The 19,530-nt window shown below is 41.1% G+C and overlaps 2 protein-coding genes across 3 annotated transcripts; one reads left to right on the top strand and one right to left on the bottom strand.

Moving 5' to 3' along the window:
• Positions 1–177: 177 nt before the first annotated feature.
• On the bottom strand, positions 178–4,245 carry LOC108884041 (keratin, type I cytoskeletal 18). Of its 2 annotated transcripts, none has more exons than XR_001960972.2 (7): positions 3,686–4,245; positions 2,100–2,182; positions 1,701–1,857; positions 1,414–1,578; positions 1,181–1,306; positions 627–910; positions 178–475 (listed from the first exon to the last, which is right to left on the bottom strand). XR_001960972.2 is itself a non-coding variant. In XM_018677661.2 (7 exons), the coding sequence occupies exons 1-7, from the start codon at positions 4,148–4,150 to the stop codon at positions 436–438; spliced, it is 1,257 nt and encodes a 418-aa protein (XP_018533177.1). In that variant the 5' UTR covers positions 4,151–4,244; the 3' UTR covers positions 178–435. The 2 variants fall into 2 exon arrangements, 1 of the variants encoding a protein (XP_018533177.1); XM_018677661.2 differs by having other exon boundaries at positions 690–910; positions 3,686–4,244.
• Positions 4,246–10,248: 6,003 nt separating this feature from the next.
• Positions 10,249–16,567, top strand: LOC108884040 (keratin, type II cytoskeletal 8). The gene is made up of 9 exons (XM_018677658.2): positions 10,249–10,813; positions 12,524–12,732; positions 13,489–13,549; positions 13,697–13,792; positions 13,928–14,092; positions 14,425–14,550; positions 14,679–14,899; positions 14,998–15,038; positions 15,698–16,567. Exons 1-9 carry the CDS (start codon positions 10,358–10,360, stop codon positions 15,988–15,990), a joined length of 1,668 nt encoding a protein of 555 aa, XP_018533174.1. The 5' UTR covers positions 10,249–10,357; the 3' UTR covers positions 15,991–16,567.
• Positions 16,568–19,530: the final 2,963 nt, after the last annotated feature.

Raw genomic sequence — 19,530 nt, 5'->3', positions numbered from 1 at the left:
TCTTCTGTCAACAGAAACAAATGAATTATCTGTCTATCTGAATCATGTAGTTCCTTTAAACTTTGGTTTTCAATCAGAGAGGGCTATTAAAGTGCAATAAATATGACAACAACTTATCACAAAACATAACATGCACATTCTTACATTATGTAAGAGTCATGACTGTGGGTCAACAAGTGGTTTTATTCATTTTTATTTTGCTGCCAGGTCAGGCAGTGGTTGCTTTTGAAACAGCCTTGCCTGTTTCATTGTGGTGTGGAAGAATGCCTTTATTCAGAATTGCTTTAATCATTTATGGTTTACACAGTATGTGGTCTTGGTACAAAAAATGGCTTCAGTTGATTGGACCAGCAGGACATTTTTTTTCTGTAATTGTAATATTTGTGGGTTTCTTTGCTTTCATCCTTGGGATGGTCCCAGATCCTTTGTTCCAAATTAGCTTGTGGCCGCCAGCTCATCTAGTGCATCCTGGAGCCTGTACAAAACACAAATTAAACATTTTGACTTTCAAAACATTCACCTTGAATTGGTCACGTGACTACTGACAACTGGAAGTGCTGCTTCACTTAGTGATGTTGTGATACTTGACCATGCAAACCATGATAACAAATGACTTTATTATTCACCTCCACCACCATCATCACCTTGCCTCGATCTGTTTTTTCTCCTCCACCTTTTATAACTCTTACTTGAAGTCTCCACCATCCAGCAGACTCTTATAAGTGCCAATCTCTGCCTCCAGCTTCATCTTCATGTTGAGGAGTGCCTCGTAGTCCTGGGTCTGCTGGTGGATGTTTGCACGCAAGTTGGTCAGCTCCTCCTCCAGGCGAATAATAAGGGTGTTGTACTTCTCCATTTCCATGTTGTTTCGTAGCTCTGTGTTGTGTAGTGTGTCCTCTAAGGAGGCTTTCTGAAAAAGGATTGAAAAGAAGGAATGAGGGAATTCAGCAAGCAAGTCTAATTTGGGAGAACATGGGAAAGCTGCAACCTTTGTGAAAAAGATTATTTGGAAAATATTTGCTGCTTTACAATAAGATGTAATAAAAATTCTGAGTGGATGTTCTGTAATCATCAGGGTTGCATTAAGAATTTCTAAAGAGAAGATTAAATTGTTACATGTTTGTGAATAAAATTAACAAAAACAGACAATGACACACATATTTGTAAAATGCGTGCTTACTAAGCTCTGTTGTGATGCGAGTTCAATTTCCAGGGTCTGTATCTGTCTGCCTAAGTCACTCTTCTCCATCTGGGCCCCCTGCAGAGCTTCTGTGTTCTGTGATACCTGCGCCTGTACCTCTGTAATCTGACAAAGAGATGGGAAAAAAAATGTTAGCCAAAAAAACAAAAAACCAACAACAAAATAATTCACAAGTGTATTTCTTCATGATTACCCTCTTAGCACTGCATCACCTGATTTTCGTGCCATCGCTTGAGGTCTTCTGCATTCTTCAAAGCACTTTTTTCATAGTTGGACCTCATGTCCTCCATGATCTGGGCCAGGTCCTGACCTTTGGGGGCGTCTACATCCACTTGCACACCAGACTGGGAGATCTGATTCCTCAGCTCCATCACCTCCTACAGGACAGACGGGGGGCAGAAAGAGAGGAATGAACAAAAATGTTTAAAGATTCCTGGCTGGGCTCACTGCCCCGTGATAGAATATAATAGTAAAGTACAAGGATGTTACATCAACTCACATTCTCATGGTTCTTCTTCAGGAAGGCGAGCTCCTCCCTCACAGCTTCAATCTCGCTCTCGATGTTCATCCTGCTCATGTTGGTGTCATCGATGACTTTCTTCAGGCCAGCAATGTCGGCCTCCACAGACTGGCGGATTGCCATCTCATTGTCGAACCTGTGGGACAGCACAGACACAAACTCTATTAGTGACACAGCCAGCTCATATTATCACTGCGTTGTGTGGCATAGAGTTACAAAATGACCCAGCTGTTCTACAAAAGGTGCATTCACAGTCTGCAGATACAACCCTGCTACTGCAAAAATCTTATTCTAAGAGGCTCAGCTTCGCCCCATGCACTTACGAGGTATTCGTAAAACTGAATAAATGACACTGAGATTAAATATAAAACAACTTACTTCACTTTGAAGTCGTCAGCAGCAAGACGGGCGTTGTCGATCTGGAGCACATAACGAGCATTCTCCACTATCTTATCAAATATCTGCACAAAAAAAATAGACAAATGATTTTTTATTTATTATTCTTTGGCTACTGTGTCTCAAATCCCCAAAAATGTGTTTGTTCTGTTCTGTTCTGTTCTAATTTTACAAGGTAGAAAAACACCTTTGGTAAAACAGGAACCACTACATTCAGTGCATAACTTAGGGGCCTGGTCAAATGTTATGAGATAGCAATGTTTCACACAGCTACAGAACTGAACATATGATTTGAATCAATATTTCCATTATGTAACAATACCAATCCCCAGATTCAGATTGCATGTTAGGGCCACAACATGGTTGGATCCATAGTAACGTTTGGTTACAAAAGAGGAATCCGCAAACTGAAGAACAGGAAGAGAGGACGTTCCTGTGCCAAAACAGAATCTGGTTTGTTTTAGCATTGTTGGAATAATGGGTTTCCTGTCTGAATAAGTCACAGAGAGAGTTTTTCTTCTCTCCAATTTTCAGCCAGCTGCACTGTCTCCGTTTGTCTGTTTTCTAAATATCAGTGTATGTGTTTATATGTGCAGGGATTGCAAAATTCTTTGTGCTTGAGTGTGTGATTTTTTTTTTTTTTCATGTGTCCATGGTCGGTATCCTGTCTCAGAGGAAAGGGAAAATACATCTGCCACCATAAACGTGTCATTATTTGACACTGAAGAAGTGGAGTCTGGAGAAGAATGTGACATTTGACTCTGCTGACTGGAGCTGATTGTTATACAACCAGTGCACTCACACGCATTTATGCACGCGCGCACACTCACTCCCGCTGGTGGTCCGAGATCCTTTGTGTGTGTGTGTGTGTGTGTGTGTGTGTGTGTTTCATTACCACACATCTGTTTCACATTGAGGCCCTCCTACACCAGCGCATGCTTGTAGAATCGCTATTTAGATGTGGGACCATTTGGAAATGCTTTTGTCTGGTGAAGGTTGCTTGAGAGACTTTCAGTCTGTCTCTCATGATGATACCCTCGTGGTAGTGATTCATCAGAGGAAGTTCTGGCCAGTTTGTGGCACGAATTAGTTTTGCGGGGTGGGGGTGGGGGGTTAGAGCCTAGCAACCACACCCTTCATTCTCTTGCAAGAAATTTGATAACTTACAAAAGAAATACTGCTGGTGTAAGCATTCTTAACCTTTGCTTTCAACCTAGAGTAATAATGAATACACTGATACACTTTATGGCCACATGTAGGTGTATATTTGAAACATTGTCTTTGATGATGAGTGTCATCACATGCTCTCATTGATTCTCACATCAGAGCCTCCATCAAGGCTTTCTTAAGCATTTAAACACCCAAACTCTCATCTTCTTATTTGTCTGTCTCACCACCTACTTGAACCGAAGACTTCACAACTTTCTAGTTTTGGACAACATTTCTTATTCAACTTTCATTTGTTCATTTTTCTAATCATTACTTATTTGATTAGAAAAATCATAGTTTGCTGCATAGTTTGTGGTCAACCAGGCTCCAAAATAAACAGATTTTTCCTTGCTGCCTACCTGTTTGCGTAGGTCGTCGATGATGGGTTCATACTTGCTGTAGTCTCTCATGTCGGGCCCGCCTTTCTCCAGAGCATCCCTGATCTTCATCTCCAGCTCCTTGTTGGCCTGTTCCAGGTTCCTCACTGTCTCCAGGTAGTTGGCCAGGCGGTCATTGAGGTTTTGCATGGCTCCCTTCTCATTGCCCAGGATCCCAGCACTGGCACCACCACCAGCTGCCACGGATGCACCAGCACCACCAAAACCAGAGCTCATACCTCCAACCATTCCACTGCTCAGCTTGAAGGCACTTAAAGAAGAGGTCATCGGGGCACCAGAGCGCAGGGAAGATGCGGAGGCAGAGGAGATGCGGGCACCATATCCACCGGCACCCCCGTAAACGCTGATAGCACGGGGTGCAGAACGGGTCATGGAGATGTGGGTAGAAGGTATCTGCTGCTGCATGGTGGATCTTCTGTAGCTCATTTTGGAGAAGTTTAGGCGAGTCAGAGAATGAGATGAAAAATGAGAAGTGGAGGCTTGCTGCCGACCGGCTTAGAAAGTGACGCTGGCAGCGGGAAGTGGGGAACTTATACTCCTGCTTCTCCCTCAATCACAGCTGGTCTTTCAGACCCTGCCCACTTCAGCATCGCCCCAGTCTTTCCTGCCCCCTGCCCCCCTCCCTGCTCTCTAACGCTCTCATTCACCCACGTTCCCTTTTTGTTTTAATGTACAGTGTATTTTCTGTCTCCAAGGAGATGTATGAGGCATTTTTCTGTTGTGAAAACACTTAAAACAGTCACTTTTGAGCAACCAGAGCAAATTGGTTGACTCAACTATAGAGATCACATGAACTGCAGCTCCCAACAAATGAAGGAAAGAAACAACACAGTACATGCTTAAACAAAGAGGAAAGCTGGAATAGGTTTACACAAAAGTTAAAGGGTTGAATATTCTTTGTAAAATGAGTATTACTCTGTAAGCATGCAACAAAATTCCTTTGGTTTGCCCATAAAAGGCATAATGTCTACCATTTGCTGCATAGTTTGTGGTCAACCAGGCTCCAAAATAAACTGATTTTTCCTACCTTCCTATCTAGACTAAACTGAAAACAAGATATAGTCACTAAGTACAGATTCTTTTAGTTGTAGCTAAACATAGAGGGAGTGGAGGGCATATTCTATTCACTGGCTTTTACCCTTAAAATGAAAAATTATTTAGAAAGGACTATTCTCAGTAATAATACTGAAATGTGCATCAGAATAACTGCAATCAAGTTTCAACACAGTCAATAGGGTGGACAGTATTAACAATGAAACCTGCCTGGTTTAAAGGGAAACCTGAGCTTCAGATATACCCAGAGGATAGCTTGTTAGTGGATACTTAGCTCCGAATACAATTGAAAGGAAAGAAAATCATACTGTAGGTGCTATCTGAACATATCAGTTCAGTTCTTTGAAGCCCTATCTGTGGCACAGATCTTGAGATTTACATTTGATATCCCACCTGTATAATCAGGATTAATACTGTTATTTCTCCCAAAAACATGTTTTCTGTGCGTTAAATGACCAAATATATGAGGATACATGAGGCAAATCAGAAGGAAACTGCATTATTTTCCTCAGTACCAGTGTTCTGGCATGACCCTGGAGAGGTTTAACTGAAGCTGAAGTTGTGGTCAGAGAGGATTTTCACACTGGGCGCCAGAGAACTGGATAATAAAAACAAATGAATCAACCCTAGGGGGAAAATGGCAAAGACTCAAACACCCTCCTGAGCTCCCATACAATCTAGTTCTTTTCTTCCCTGATCTTACCTCACCTTCATGGTTGATCAAGTTTCACTGTTTCTCACGCTTCACACTAGGCCCTCGCTGTGCACTTATTTACTGATCTCTTTTAGCAATTAATTCTCAACACGAAGAAAAATCAGCTTCTTAAAAATGAACCATTAGTACCATAATACTCTACAGCAGGAAGTATATTCAGAATGGTGAGACAAAGTCAAGTAATAGAAAGGTGGTAAGTGGTTAATCCTACTGCAAGATAATGACCCGAACTAGTGTCTTCATATGATTGAAGACCGACACAGTCTCTAGACTTAAACACCATCACGCTGGTTTGGGCTAAACTGTACAGAAGGTGAAAGCAAAGCAACCTAAGCAAGCAACTTCTGCAACAGCACTGGGACGAACTTTCCAGACAATATTTCTTTTCCATTGTAGGAAGAACACCACGAGTTCAGCTGCTGAATGAGTCAAAGATTTAAATTAAATTTAGGGGTTAAGATTCCATGATTCCTTTCTTCTTTTTTTTTCAAAAATCTTTATTATTTGTTTGTCTGTGCTTTAATGATAGAAACACTAAGACTTTACATGTAAATTTCAGTAACAACTGAAAAAAAATATTTGTTTGAAAACTTTGATCGGGAGTGTAAAGAAAAAGTAAAGGAAACACCAAAGATTCTGACCTGTGACAAGGACAGGCAGATATAAAAGAGGAACAGTGAATTAAATCAGCGTGAGTCATATCTCATGACAGTGTCTCCACTGTCTTGTTTGTTTGAATGTGTGTTAGCAACATTTTGCCTTGCCTACCAGGACTCAAAAAACAAGAAATTTACAAACAGGGACTTAACTTCAATATACAATGCAAACGTATGGTACATATATGTCCTTGTAGGGTCTCAGTCATCCAGGTCATGGTAGTCTTAAGTGCTAAAGGTGAAGGCAACTGGACTTTTCTTTTTTCAAAGAAGTCCACTTAAGACTATGGTACATATACTTTCTTTTAAATGAAGAGATGTTTCATTCTTGCTGACATCATGTGAACATATGAAGATTTTATTTTGTGAATGATAACTTTTGTTCCCTCATAAAATAATCTGGATTTGTACTGTATGCTTCTCCCCCAGATAAGACAGGAGAAAAAGAAGAAAAGAGGAGAAGCTGGAGTCTGTGAGTCATAGTATCACACAGCAGGAATCTGGAAACTACTACAGGAGTTTATATGCTTCACAAATCTTGGACAACTGTCAGATTATTACTGCTTTCAGCCTGCTGTGGCCTTGAATGAACCTCACTTCCCTCCCTCGTTCACTTTGGTTTTCCAGCTTCAGTGCAGAGTGACTGCTCTCACACACTTATATACAAAGTCAAAAACATCAGTTTGCATAGATGCATATTCATATGACTGTGTGCACCCTGACAGACCCAGGAAGGAATGTAGACATGCGTGTGAGTGTGATGCACTCATACACACTCATTTCCCTACATCCTCCCTTCCTCTTTTGATCACTCCCTCATTGATTCACCCGCGATCTTTTCAGTCACCAACAGAGGCAATTTCTTCATCTTTTATGTGAATTTACATTCCAGTTTTATGGCCAGGGCACTTTGCAGAGTGTCAGGGTCAGGCATCAGAGATTAGCGAAATGTGTCGACCAAGAGACATTTTCTCTGTGGTATGTCATGTCCATTTCTAGCACAAAAACATTTCACATGAAGACATAAAAGGAACGGTGAGTTAGAACAGTGAAGAGTCACCCATACTCTCATTTCTCTTGTGGAAACAAATGATTAATTTCATTTGAGGAAGTAAAAATATTTCTTGAAGGTGAAACTTCAGTACACAATAGACTTTTACATTAGAATAGTAAAGTTACATGTGCTAATACCTGAGTAAAAGTAAATTACTCATAACATACCACACTTTAGTAACCTACACAAGCACCTAGCTTTGATGACAATTTCAGGGATCAACAAATTCAGTAGAATTTATCCTCTGGGGACCTTGAGTATATCTATCAGTTTTTATATGAATCCATTCAATGGCTGTCAACCTCATGGTTACACTAGAGTAAAAATCAGGAGATCGCCTGTCAACAAGATTCACATGTGAGGCTTGAATGTCTGTAACAATTTGCATGACAACCCACCCAACAGCTTTTGAGAGTGACTCAAATTTCATGAAGTAGATTTTCTGATGGTCTGTAAGACCACATCATGCCACACCTCCTGTGCAGTTTCCTGAGGTGGAAAACATCCACTTCCACCTTATAGTCACTAGAGGGCATGAGAGGCCTGTGCCTGTCTGCTCTCAACCGCATGTTCTGCAGCCACGCCTTTGACTTTTTACTCTGAGTGTATCTGCACTTGAGTTTGTTTAACTCTATCCTCCATGTCTCGGTGTACATTTCGTTCCTGTCTGTCATGGAGGTTCTGTGTTTAAACAGGCATCACTGGGTGAAGCAGGAAGTGACTTTTATGACTGATTTCCTATAGATTTGAAGGCCACATAAGACCCTCCACTACAAAGTGTAGATTCAAGACCAATGGTGAAACCAACCACTACTTAAAAACATATGTATACAAACAAGCTTTTATAGCTGTAATTTTCTTTCTCCATTTCCCATTATTTTTATTACTTTTTCACAATTTTTACTTTGACTTGAGTTTAATTTTGTATTGTTTATATGGTTCATAAAGCACTGCAGATTTAGTATAATCATATGATAAAAGTGATGAGGCATGCAGGGGAGATGACATCATCTTTGCTATAGCCATCAGTGGACCTGTATTTAGTTTTTTAGTCTTTGCTGTCTCTACTCTTTGTTCATCCCACCCTGCCCTCACTGAATATCTCAGTCAATCTGTCAGTGATTGTGAAATAGATTTGTTTCTTATCTTTGCTAATTGTCTTTTCAGATCCCCCACCACCTCATCCTCTCCCCACCCCTCCTTTCTAACTTGTAGCATGTACGTGTCTCTCTCAGCACATTCCTGACTTGATGTGTCATATAGCAGCTTCATACAAACCAAAACATTGCAGGCCTCTTAAGAGACCTAAGGTCAGGGGGTTAGCTTCTTACACTCTTACTCTTCTCATGCATAAAGAATGAGGAATTATCTCATTTGGAAAACTGAATAAAGCAGCCTTAATCATGTTTAAGCCATCAAATGTGAAATAAATGCAGCTCTGTTCATCAGTTGATTAAGTTGTCGGAGAAGCTGAGTTAATGAAACAACAAAAACTGGCTGACTTGTACTTATATGGTTGCCTCCAAGTTTAGCACAGCAGCCCCATTGTGAAGAGTCACGTCACTGTTTGAGGCAAGCCAAGCAAAGCATGCATTTTTTGATTGGTGCAAAACCTGAAAGTCCCTTTCAGGTTGTTAAGATGTACTTTCCACAACACATGCCCCCCCACCCTCTACCTATTCACATTCAGTTTCCACATGGCAGAGTACCTTGGGATTTGGTGCTTTTCATTAGCTGGTAAATAGGTGAACTTTTTTTCATAACCATGATAAAACCTGGAAAACAAAAGAATAGGGGTGTGGTGAAAAATCTTGGTTGAGGGGGCAATGGGGAGGGGGGCTCTTCTGGTACAAATTAGACTACAGTCATCAAACCGCTCAGAAAAGATCATGAGTCATAAATCTGCCCAGCGACTAATGAATCATGATTTCCACAGTTTGAGATGACTGCTGAGGTACATGTTTTATGTAAAACTCTTGATAAAATGATCTATCTATCTATCTATCTATCTATCTATCTATCTATCTATCTATCTATCTATCTATCTATCTATCTATCTATCTATCTATCATGTGCAGTCTCAATGTTTTTATGTTGTTTTATGGGCATTTATCAGTACTTTTGTGGGTGGGGAAAGCTGTTTAAAACTAAGGTGGGGTCCTGAGTAAAATAAAAAGACAAACTCTGTTTGCTCTTCACTCAGCTGATATGGAAGGAATGTTCATCAATAATCCCTCTGTGTGTGTGTACGTGTGTGTACATTGCATGGTTTGGTCCCCTGATCACAGCAGATAATGGCAACATCCTGCACACTGCGCCTTAGAATTGTGCAATATGCTCTCTTTAAAAGCATGCTTTTACTTTGAAGTTTTAGGTGGCACCACCTTTGAAAGTCTAATTCTCTTTTTTACTTTTTCTAAACCTTTTATCAGTATTTGTTTGACATGGTTATTTGTTGAAACATATCTAAAAACACTTGCAAATATAAATGGATGGTGGAACAACCATGTATTCATGGGGTGAAATTGGCTCTTCCACAATTATGAGACATACAGTCGCTGCCCACAAACACGTAAAGCCCATCACACGGGGCAACCACAATTTACTTTGCAATATGTCACGTCTATGAGAGCTGTTGTAAAGGAGAAGAGAAAGTCGTAAAGTTATCTGCTTGTTCATTATAGCCAAGGTTTGACTTTATATTCTGGTGCTGTGTGTGTGCATGTGTGTGTCTGGGAGCGTATGTCATTATGATGTAAAGCAATGTAATGTTTCAGTCATGGAAAATGACATTTCACAAACAGACAAAGCTGAAAGATTTTCCAGTGTTTCTGCAGTAGTTTTATAGAAACTGGCACAGTGACTATTATGCAACCCTTGTTCTTTCTCCAACACACTTTGTGTGTTGTAAATGTGTAACATGATGCGATTTTCTTCCCTGACATTCCCTCATCCCCAACCTCCCACAACCCCCCCACCCAACAATCCTTCACTCCCCTGCCGAGGACATCAGCCAATCACACCTCAGCAGGGTCCCTCCCCTGCTCTGATAAATAGCACTGAGGACCAGGGAGGGTCTATCTGCCTGACTCTCCTTCCCTCAGCAGAGTCTCTCCTCTCGCACCACCTCAGTGCTACAGACTCCCTCCGTGACCATGTCTGTCAGAGCCGTGAAGACCACCACCTACTCCACCATGTCCTCTTCCTCCAGGGGTCCAACCCAAGGCTTCAGCAGCCGCTCTTTCTCCGGCTACGGAGGTCAAGGAGTCGGTGGTGCCAGGCAGAGCTATGCTGTCCGCACCTCCTATGGGGGAGTGGGCAGCAGTGGTGCTGCAGTAGGCGCTGGGGGGTTTAAGGTGGTCGGTGGCTATGTTGCTGGGGGGGCTGGACAAAGAGGAGGAGGAGTAGAGTTTGGCTATGTGGGCTATGGTGGAGGTGTTGGAGGTGGCATGGCCAATGAGGTGGTGGCCCCCATCACAGCGGTGACTGTGAACAAGAGCCTGCTGGCCCCCCTGGACCTGGCGATTGACCCCACCATCCAGGCAATCCGCACCCAGGAGAAGGAGCAGATCAAGACCTTGAACAACCGCTTTGCTTCCTTCATTGACAAGGTCAGTCAACTGTAGATGGTCATGAGATATTAAAGATAAATATCATTGTACCAGTAGGAAATTGTGTCTTTTATGTCATAAAGTCTACATGGGGAAAACTGCAACACTAGCAACAAACAGCGCATATGTATGTCACTTTGTTTTCCATGTTCTGTTCTGTATCCATCACTGGGACAAAATCATTAAATTCCACAGAGATTACAGAGAGAACTCAGGGAACCTCAGAGGAAATTAATGCATTGCAGGGCCAAAATAGCTGAAGGTGAAAGAGGTCTGATTTTCACAATGGAGATCATCCTCGAGTCAATCCCTGTAAAATACTGTGTAAATAACAATACACAGCCTGCTTAAAGCCAGGCACAGTGATTCTTTGGAGGATACTGACTGTTATGAGTACTGGCTTAGCTTCCTCAAATGTGGGGATCATAGATCTTGGTAAGAGGATCAACCTGGATACAGAGCACATACAACACAGAGATGAAGAGCAGAGCAATTTTGCTTGAAGGGGCACATCCCTGTGTGAGCAATATCCTGCAAAGGAGTGTTTGTGAAAGCAGATAAAGTGACAGGTGTATTCACACACTCATGCTGCATTCATGTTGACAATCCATTCTTATGTATTGTGTTATTTTCAAACTTTGTTGGCTGAATGTTCACGGCCTGTACAAACAATTACAGAAGGAAAAACAGTGGGAGTGGAAGGGGAAAGGTTTTCATAAGACAAGCCTGTTAAATACTCAGTGGTGTACATCACCACAGTAAAAAATATCTTCCAAAGACAATCAGTAATCTGAGTAATTACCCGCTTTATGAGGCTTTGTAATAGTCAAGAAAGCCATTCTTGACAGTAGTATAAATCACTATTATGCATTCACTATCAAACAGAGATTAGAGAAATATCTGAAACAACTTATCCAGTCAGTAGACATAGGCTTGCACAGTTCACTACTGGAGATTGATCAGATTCTTTGGTTATCTGTCACTGTAACTCATAAATGAGTTCTGTTGTTTAAGGAGTCACCCAGCGGGCATGTAGAGTAGAAGTTAACCTCTAAATCAATCAATAATTCTTCAAATTGTGAAACAAAGCACTCTACCCCTCCTCTACATGACATTGTGATAATGTACACCCACAGGGCCGTGCGTGTCTCTCATCGTGTTTGCCTGAGTGGTAGCAGGACCCCACCCAAGGGTCAGAGTGCTGAATAGAGAAGTTGTAAAGGGGCGAACCGTGTCACAACTGGGAAACAGTGTCACTTTGTGTTGAAACGTGGCACAATGGGTTCGAATAGAGCGACCAGTAATTGATGTGACATTTAGAGGTTGTTGTAGGTGGGAGAAGTTCAATTAGTCATTTTTCTTTCAAGTTGATGTTCACGCGTTTCTTCGTCCATGTCCATCAGGAAACAAAGCGAAGCCATTCATGCTTTTTGAGTCACTCCACCCTCTGTTTACATGCATTCTTACTCTGTCAACCACACATATGTCTCACTGACTGCCTCCCTCCCACACTACACATTTATGTTTCCCCACATGAGAATATGGGGAAAGTTATTTTTGCAGTATCATGTATCCACTGGTGAGATCCATATATTCATCCATCAAGTTTGAAACAAAGACAACTCATACAGCCTTTTCTAAATGAAGCAAAAGAGACAGAACTATTTGTTGACCTCTTTGTTTACTGATCAGTGACTTTCCTCTCTGCAGGTACGCTTCCTAGAGCAGCAGAACAAAATGCTCGAGACCAAGTGGAAACTTCTGCAGGAACAGACCACATCTCGCTCCAATATCGATGCCATGTTCGAAGCATACATTGCCAACCTGCGTAAGCAGCTAGATAACTTGGGCCATGAAAAGGTCAAGCTGGAGTCTGACCTGCATCACATGACAGGCTTGGTTGAGGACTTCAAAACCAAGTGAGTGCAGTTGAACTTCTAGTAGAAATTGGGTCATCGTCCAGACCCACAGAATTTTATTTCACAACTTAGAGTCAAGATCTGATTGTATGTGCAGTAGTAGTGTACGTGGTGGTGCAGTAATGGGAGGTATCTTGTCTACTGCCCAATCAATACTAGATTTTTTTCATTTCATTTAAAAATTTAATAACAATATATCAACCAACAGTTGGCTTCTCTTCATAAACACATAACATAAACAAAGAATACTGATAACAATTCCACTTGTTTCTTTTAAACTGTGACAGATAATACTAAACAGAATGTTTTACATTGTAAAAATTTACTTGTCAGTGCCCTCTGCTGGACGAATTATATTCACACACTCATGTTGCATTCATGTTGACAATCCATTCTTATGTATTGTGTTATTTTCATCTGTTCCCAGATGATCTCAATTGCCATTTCTGTACTGTGGTCTCTTTTTTCATGCTTCCTACTAGCTGACATATACATAGATACCACTATATAGCTGCAATAATAAGCTAACGTCTCCCTAGATCGAATCCATTTAGTTAGAATTTTTGAATCAGTGCAAACGCCAACAGACATTCAAATAATGACGTGATATGTAATGTATTAATCTGTTTTTCCCAGAGTTATATTCAAATCCAAGGTGGTGTTTGCTGGCTTGATCTTTTCTATAAATATTGGTCAGATGGAGTTCAAGAGACAGGTATAAGGATTAAAATTAAATGAAAGTTTTCTATTTTCCAGGTATGAAGATGAGATCAACAAGCGCAATGAATGTGAGAACAACTTTGTCCTCATAAAGAAGGTCTGTTTGAGTTTTCTAATATATTCTTGATCTTGAAACTATAATTATCCTTCGAACTTAATGAGCGCACACAATGTCCATTTGTACATCAGAGTCAGGCCTATATGCACCACTGATTTTCTCTGAGTGCTGTCTTTTACCTTGCAGGACACAGATGCAGCCTACATGATCAAAGTGGAACTGGAGGCCAAACTGGATGGGCTCTCTGATGAGATTGAGTTCCTGAGGCAGATCTATGATGCAGTAATAATCTAACTTTACTTTTCAGTCATGGAGTTGTAAATAATTGATTTAGCTATAGGACATCTTAAAACATGTATCTTCAAATAATGTTTTTCCATAGCCATTTATCCTCTGTTCGTGTGTTTTCCTGTGCAGGAAATCTGTGAGCTCCAGGGCCAGATCAAGGACACATCTGTTGTGGTGGAGATGGACAACAGCCGTAACCTGGACATGGATGCCATTGTCGCTGAAGTGCGTGCCCAGTATGAAGATATCGCCAACCGCAGCAGAGCAGAGGCTGAATCATGGTACCAGTCTAAGGTGAGACTATATTTGAAACTAAGCCCCACTACCAAAGCTCTCCTCTCTTGTCTTCTCTCGTTTGTGTTTGTGTGCCTTCTTCTTTCAACTCACCTCAACTTATTTTACCTTAACTGTCATTTTCTCAAAAGTTCAATGTTGCAACAGAAACTAGACACTGTCCATCTGGTGACTGCACATCACTGTATGCTGAACTCAATATGTAATTGTGCCAAATGTGAGGCTAAAAACAAACTCCTGGAATGACAGCAGGCTTTCACAACAGTTAAATGATATCTATGATCTTGCTGCATTTTGATGTGTTAGTCTTGACTTGTCCCTGTCTGTATCAGTATGCAGAAATGCAGCAGTCCGCAGGCAAATATGGCGACGACCTGAAGTCAACCAAGGCTGAAATTGCTGACATGAACCGCAGAATAATGAGGCTCCAGTCTGAAATTGACATAGTTAAAGCACAGGTGAGGATTAGAGATTTGATTTAATAACTTTATTTCATTTATGAATTTAGCACATTTAGAAATACCCGTCCTCATAAAGACTACAGTATCAAGTGCTTAGACCACAATTCACTTTTTCCCACTTTTAGCGAAACAGTTTGGAAACTCAGATCGCGGAGGCTGAGGAGCGTGGTGAGCTGGCAGTGAAGGATGCTAAACTCCGCATCAGAGACCTGGAGGAAGCTCTCCAGAGAGCCAAGCAGGACATGGCCCTGCAGGTCCGCCAATACCAGGAACTGATGAACGTGAAGCTGGCCCTGGACATTGAGATTGCCACCTACAGGAAACTGCTGGAGGGAGAGGAGGACAGGTAAGGTGTTACTGTGAACTGTATCATTTACAGCAATATTATTCTGTATAACTAATGATATTTTGCTTGTTCTCATCTTTTTCCATTTGTCTCTTCAGGTTAGCAACTGGAATCAAGACCAATATATCCAAGCAGACTTGTAAGTTCATGTTCTATGTTGGTGCAAATAGTTAAAATGTTTCACCATTATTGTTGATTTTGCATATTACAGTATGTATGAGTAAGTATGGAGACTAATTCAGGATTAATGCTATTCAGTCTTTCAAGTCTTACTGAGATAAGATATGTCATAACATATGATCTATACACTATCAACCTCCTATTGACATAGACACATTACAGTCAAAGGAAGCTGCAGTTATGTATCTCTTCACATTCTCAAACAACGAATGAGCAACACAACAGGAACAATTCTTTCTTCATTATGAACAGGACTGAGAAAATGGAGAGCAGAAGACTCTTGGTCATGGTCTAGACTTCATTTAAATATAAAACCACTGAGTTGGTGGAAGTGCATCAAATAAATGGAGAGAGACTGATATTCAAATGCAAGCCATGTTTATTTGGACACAACTACTTCACATGTCTGAATAGGTTGTTCAGGCCCACATTAGGTCCTGTTTCTGACATCAGCTGACAACTCCCCAAAGTCTTTGAAGACACAAAAAGATATTCAGATCACTATAAAATACAGTACAATGTGCACATAAATACATTCAAATGTGAACTCTTTTGCTACAACATTTTGCCCACTTTTGTATCCATGAAAACCACAACCTTTTACTTCTGAATGTGCAGCTGTGAATTACAGCGCCTACGGTTTGGAGAGCTCCCGCACCCCGTCCTACGTCAGCTGCTCCTTTGGTGGAATCAAAGCCAGCACCAGTCCCATCGCCCCCCTTGAGGCAGCAACAGTGAAGAGCACCACAGTCACCAAGACAGAGACTGTGGTGGTCAAGACCGAGGAGAAGAAGGAGGAGGAGCAGGAGGAGAAGAAGGAGGAGCAGGCGGCAATCGAGGAGCCAGCTGTCGTGGAGAAGAAAGAGCCGGAGCAGGAGCAGGTGGAGGCCGAAGCTGTGGCTGTGGAGTGATGATTTTGGATTTGTGATTTTTTTTGGTCTGGGATGTTAAGAAAAAAATGCACCTTCTCTGCTTTATCATCCAGTTCTTTAATGGTTCATTCACCGACGTGCCTTCACCAAATAATGGGTGTGTTTCTACTGTAAGAGGTGTAAACACAACTTCCTGTCAGCCTCAATGAACAGGTGTTAACGGATGAGCCCTCTGAAAACTTGTGTAGTTCTTTACTGTCAACTGTAGTTTGAGTCACTGCTGGTGGTTCAGTGATCACTGCACCACACTGCTTTATCCAACAGGTGGCACTGTTGTATCTGTTTTTCTCTGTTGTTCCACCTTGTCCTTTGACCAATGCAAAGCACTGTGAAACCTGTAACTTTGAATTTCAATTTTTTTAATGGGAGTAATTTGTGAAAAAATAAACCACCACCATGCTAAACTCCTTGTGCTAAATCTGCTGTACCTAGACAGTGAAATGTACATCACTCACAATAGTCTTCACGACTTAGAAAAACTTTTTTTTCAGTGTTTCTGCTGTTGACAACACCTTGAGTCCTGTTTGCTCAACAATAAATCTTCCTCAAACAGTAATTTACGTGGCCTTCCATTGTATTTTGTTGTCACGTTTCCATATGCATTCTGTTTCATAACACTTGAGTGAAAACATTATAGTTCAATTATTTGTAATCAGCCTGAAGGGATCCAGCTATTCTACTATGTCAACACACACAAAAACAAGTTGTACTTTTAATACTACTCTAGAAGGAAACCTTACTTAAGAGATGATAGTCCAAACAATTAACCTTTTCTCTGAAACACCTGACAAGTCCCAGCCTGCCTGGGTCCAGGTTCATACTAAACCAAGAGTTTTTCTATAACAAAACAAATTGAAGGTCATGCATTCCAACAGAAAGTCAAGAAATGTCATATTCCCTACACCTTTAATCACTTATTTTAGAACGGCATATATTTAAAAGTCACACAAAGCACATACAAAACAAACTAATCCAACATTTAGTGTAGTATAGAGTGCAACAAATACAAAAGCTATTGTGTGTGAGAATCTGTGAATGTACTTATGTAATTTAGGTGATTTCATAAGGAATTTTTAGGAGGAGGTATTTTTCTCTTCCAGTAAACAGCTTACTTAAGAGACCTTTTCAGCCCTGGAGGGACAGGTCTGAACATGAATATTGGGTGGTGGTGCCGCACCCAAGGCTATACAAGCTCTCATGAAGTTAAGGACAGAAAACTGCACAAATCCCACAATCCCACCCACCATTTTTCGCTTTCAGCAGACCGTTGTTTGGTTACACCTCAACGTGGCATTTTCAGAACATGGAATGGAAGACAACATGTACATTCTGTATCCACAAATCTGTTCACAACAATAGCTGGAGCAGGTGGTCTGAAAAGACAGTGAGAGCTGAAAACCCTACCTTTAATCTTATCATGCTTCACATTTCTGCTCAGTGTGGGCTGTGAAAACCTGTGCTCACTCTGCTTTTAAGGAATTACAAAATGACTAGCAAAAGAAACCTGCATTCAGTATTTAAAATTACATGAGCAGTTACTCAAAAAGATTGTTACCACTCTCCACATATCTGTCCCTTAAATGATAAGACTACAGCCAGGAGAAAGTTAGCTTAGTATAAATAGTGGAAACAGGGGTAAACAGTGTTATGCCTCACCCTTGGGTGGCCCTATGGGGTGCACAACATTTCACCATTGACCCAAATCAGCCACAGAAACCATCTTACAAACAGCCAAATTCATGGCATTTATTACCATAAAAACAAAAACATCAAACAACGAAGACAAAAAAGAAACAAGCTGAGAGTCAGCACACTAGGAGCCTCTGCCTTCTGACACTGGCAAAGGAGCTTGTAAGCACATCATTAACGCCAGGTGCAGCTCATTGATGGCTCGTCAGGTATCACCTGGATGGAGCTAGGGGGAAGACAGGAAAAGGACAGAACACTACAAACATACAACTGTAACAACAGTTAGCCTGGCACCTCTAAAACTCAGTGTTCATGTGTCTTATCTAATTTGTTTTATCCATACAATAATGAAGTGTATAAATGGCATTTGCCATTGTATTAGGGTTATGTGCAGGACTTTATATTGGCTGGGGGTAGTAACACCCTGCACTGCTGAGAGTGCTAAACTAAGCTAGCTAGCCATATTTAAAGGGCAAAATTGAGAGTGATATATATGCTCCTTGGGATTGCATCAGCAATCCCAACAAACAGAACAACATATATGGTTGTTTAGGTTGAGAAGACTGATTTATTGTTTAGTGTGAAGGCTAGAGTAAAATGTATCTTTTCTTGTTCACATCTAACTCATTTAACCATATAACTGTATTTTGTATCTTTGTCTTATATGACCCTTGAGGTGTCTCTTGGGAGCTGATCTGATTGTTTGCCCTGCAGGGGGAATCCCGCCTGACTGTCTCTGCTACACAGACATACTGTAAGAAAGACATACCTACTGTTAGCTGTTGCAGCTGCTGGTGATTCTGCTAGTACAGAGGGTCTGTAGGTTACAGTAGATACATACCTACGCCTTCTAGATCCAGAACCTCAGTTCATTCATTAAAATTCACGTATACATTCATTCGTTAAAACATTGCAACAGTAATTCATTTAGTACCAGTTGTCCAATCTGCCTGTAGGAGGCATTATATTATCTACTACTACTCTGCAGATGACACTGAGCCAGAATCATACAGTCTCCTCCTCTCTGCAGTATTGCTAAACTAATGTGCTTTGTTTTTGTTGTAACAGGAAGGACAGGCAGTTCCGGAGGCCACTTTGTTGACAGCCTGAAATAGGTCCATCTTGATGTCATGTTTGCTCCTGCACCCTTGCCAGATCTACCCCTGTGAATAATACCGTTGCTCATACTTCAAGAATAGGATCAAACATATGTCCTAACAATAAAAGCTGTAGCGAAAAAACAGATATGTAAGTGTGCAGTATGGGGTGAGGACATGGTGACAAGTGAAATGGCAAAATTGAAGGAAACTTGGCTGCATTACTGTGATTGATTGATGTCGAGCCCCGGTTCCCTCCCTTTCCTCATCTTAACCCAGGGTTAACAGAATGTCTTGTGCTCACAGGTACCACTTGTACCTCTATGTTATGTAATCTACACAATATGCCTCTGTCTACTACAGCATGTCAGAATGCCCCAAGACTATCTGCAGAGTAAATACGTTCACACCTCAATGAGAAAAGAAAATCAAGTGAATGCTTTTCTTCTCTGCTTCATCCAACTGCCTACAGGCAAATGCTGGAACAACACAGTAGATGAATGAAATGTCTGTGTCATCCTCAGTCTTTGATGATGAGTTATTTTAATCAAAAAGTTCTCAGTCATTGTCAGCATTCTTTTTAACAGCACCTCTGGTTTGCCATGTACCATGTTGGTGCAGGCTTGTCTGACAGCGTGTGTTACATTTGTAATGAAGGATCGAGCCAACAACACACAAACATAGCGTATGATTACAGAAACGCCTTACAGGGGCATACTGAGCACCTGAGTCT

This window comes from Lates calcarifer, linkage group LG12 (assembly GCF_001640805.2).
Source record: "Lates calcarifer isolate ASB-BC8 linkage group LG12, TLL_Latcal_v3, whole genome shotgun sequence".
NCBI lineage: Eukaryota > Metazoa > Chordata > Actinopteri > Centropomidae > Lates > Lates calcarifer.
Note: the sequence above shows the minus strand (reverse complement) of the source record. Positions and strands in the feature narration are given on the sequence as shown.

Coding starts and splice junctions, on each gene's coding strand:
- LOC108884041 (XM_018677661.2), bottom strand. CDS start 4,150: ATGAGCTACAGAAGATCCACCATGCAGCAGCAGATACCTTCTACCCAC. Junction 1,858..2,099: donor GCTGACGACTTCAAAGTGAA/GTAAGTTGTTTT, acceptor GCTGTCCCACAG/GTTCGACAATGAGATGGCAA. Junction 911..1,180: donor TCGCATCACAACAGAGCTTA/GTAAGCACGCAT, acceptor ATCCTTTTTCAG/AAAGCCTCCTTAGAGGACAC.
- LOC108884040 (XM_018677658.2), top strand. CDS start 10,358: ATGTCTGTCAGAGCCGTGAAGACCACCACCTACTCCACCATGTCCTCT. Junction 12,733..13,488: donor GTTGAGGACTTCAAAACCAA/GTGAGTGCAGTT, acceptor TCTATTTTCCAG/GTATGAAGATGAGATCAACA. Junction 14,900..14,997: donor CTGGAGGGAGAGGAGGACAG/GTAAGGTGTTAC, acceptor TTGTCTCTTCAG/GTTAGCAACTGGAATCAAGA.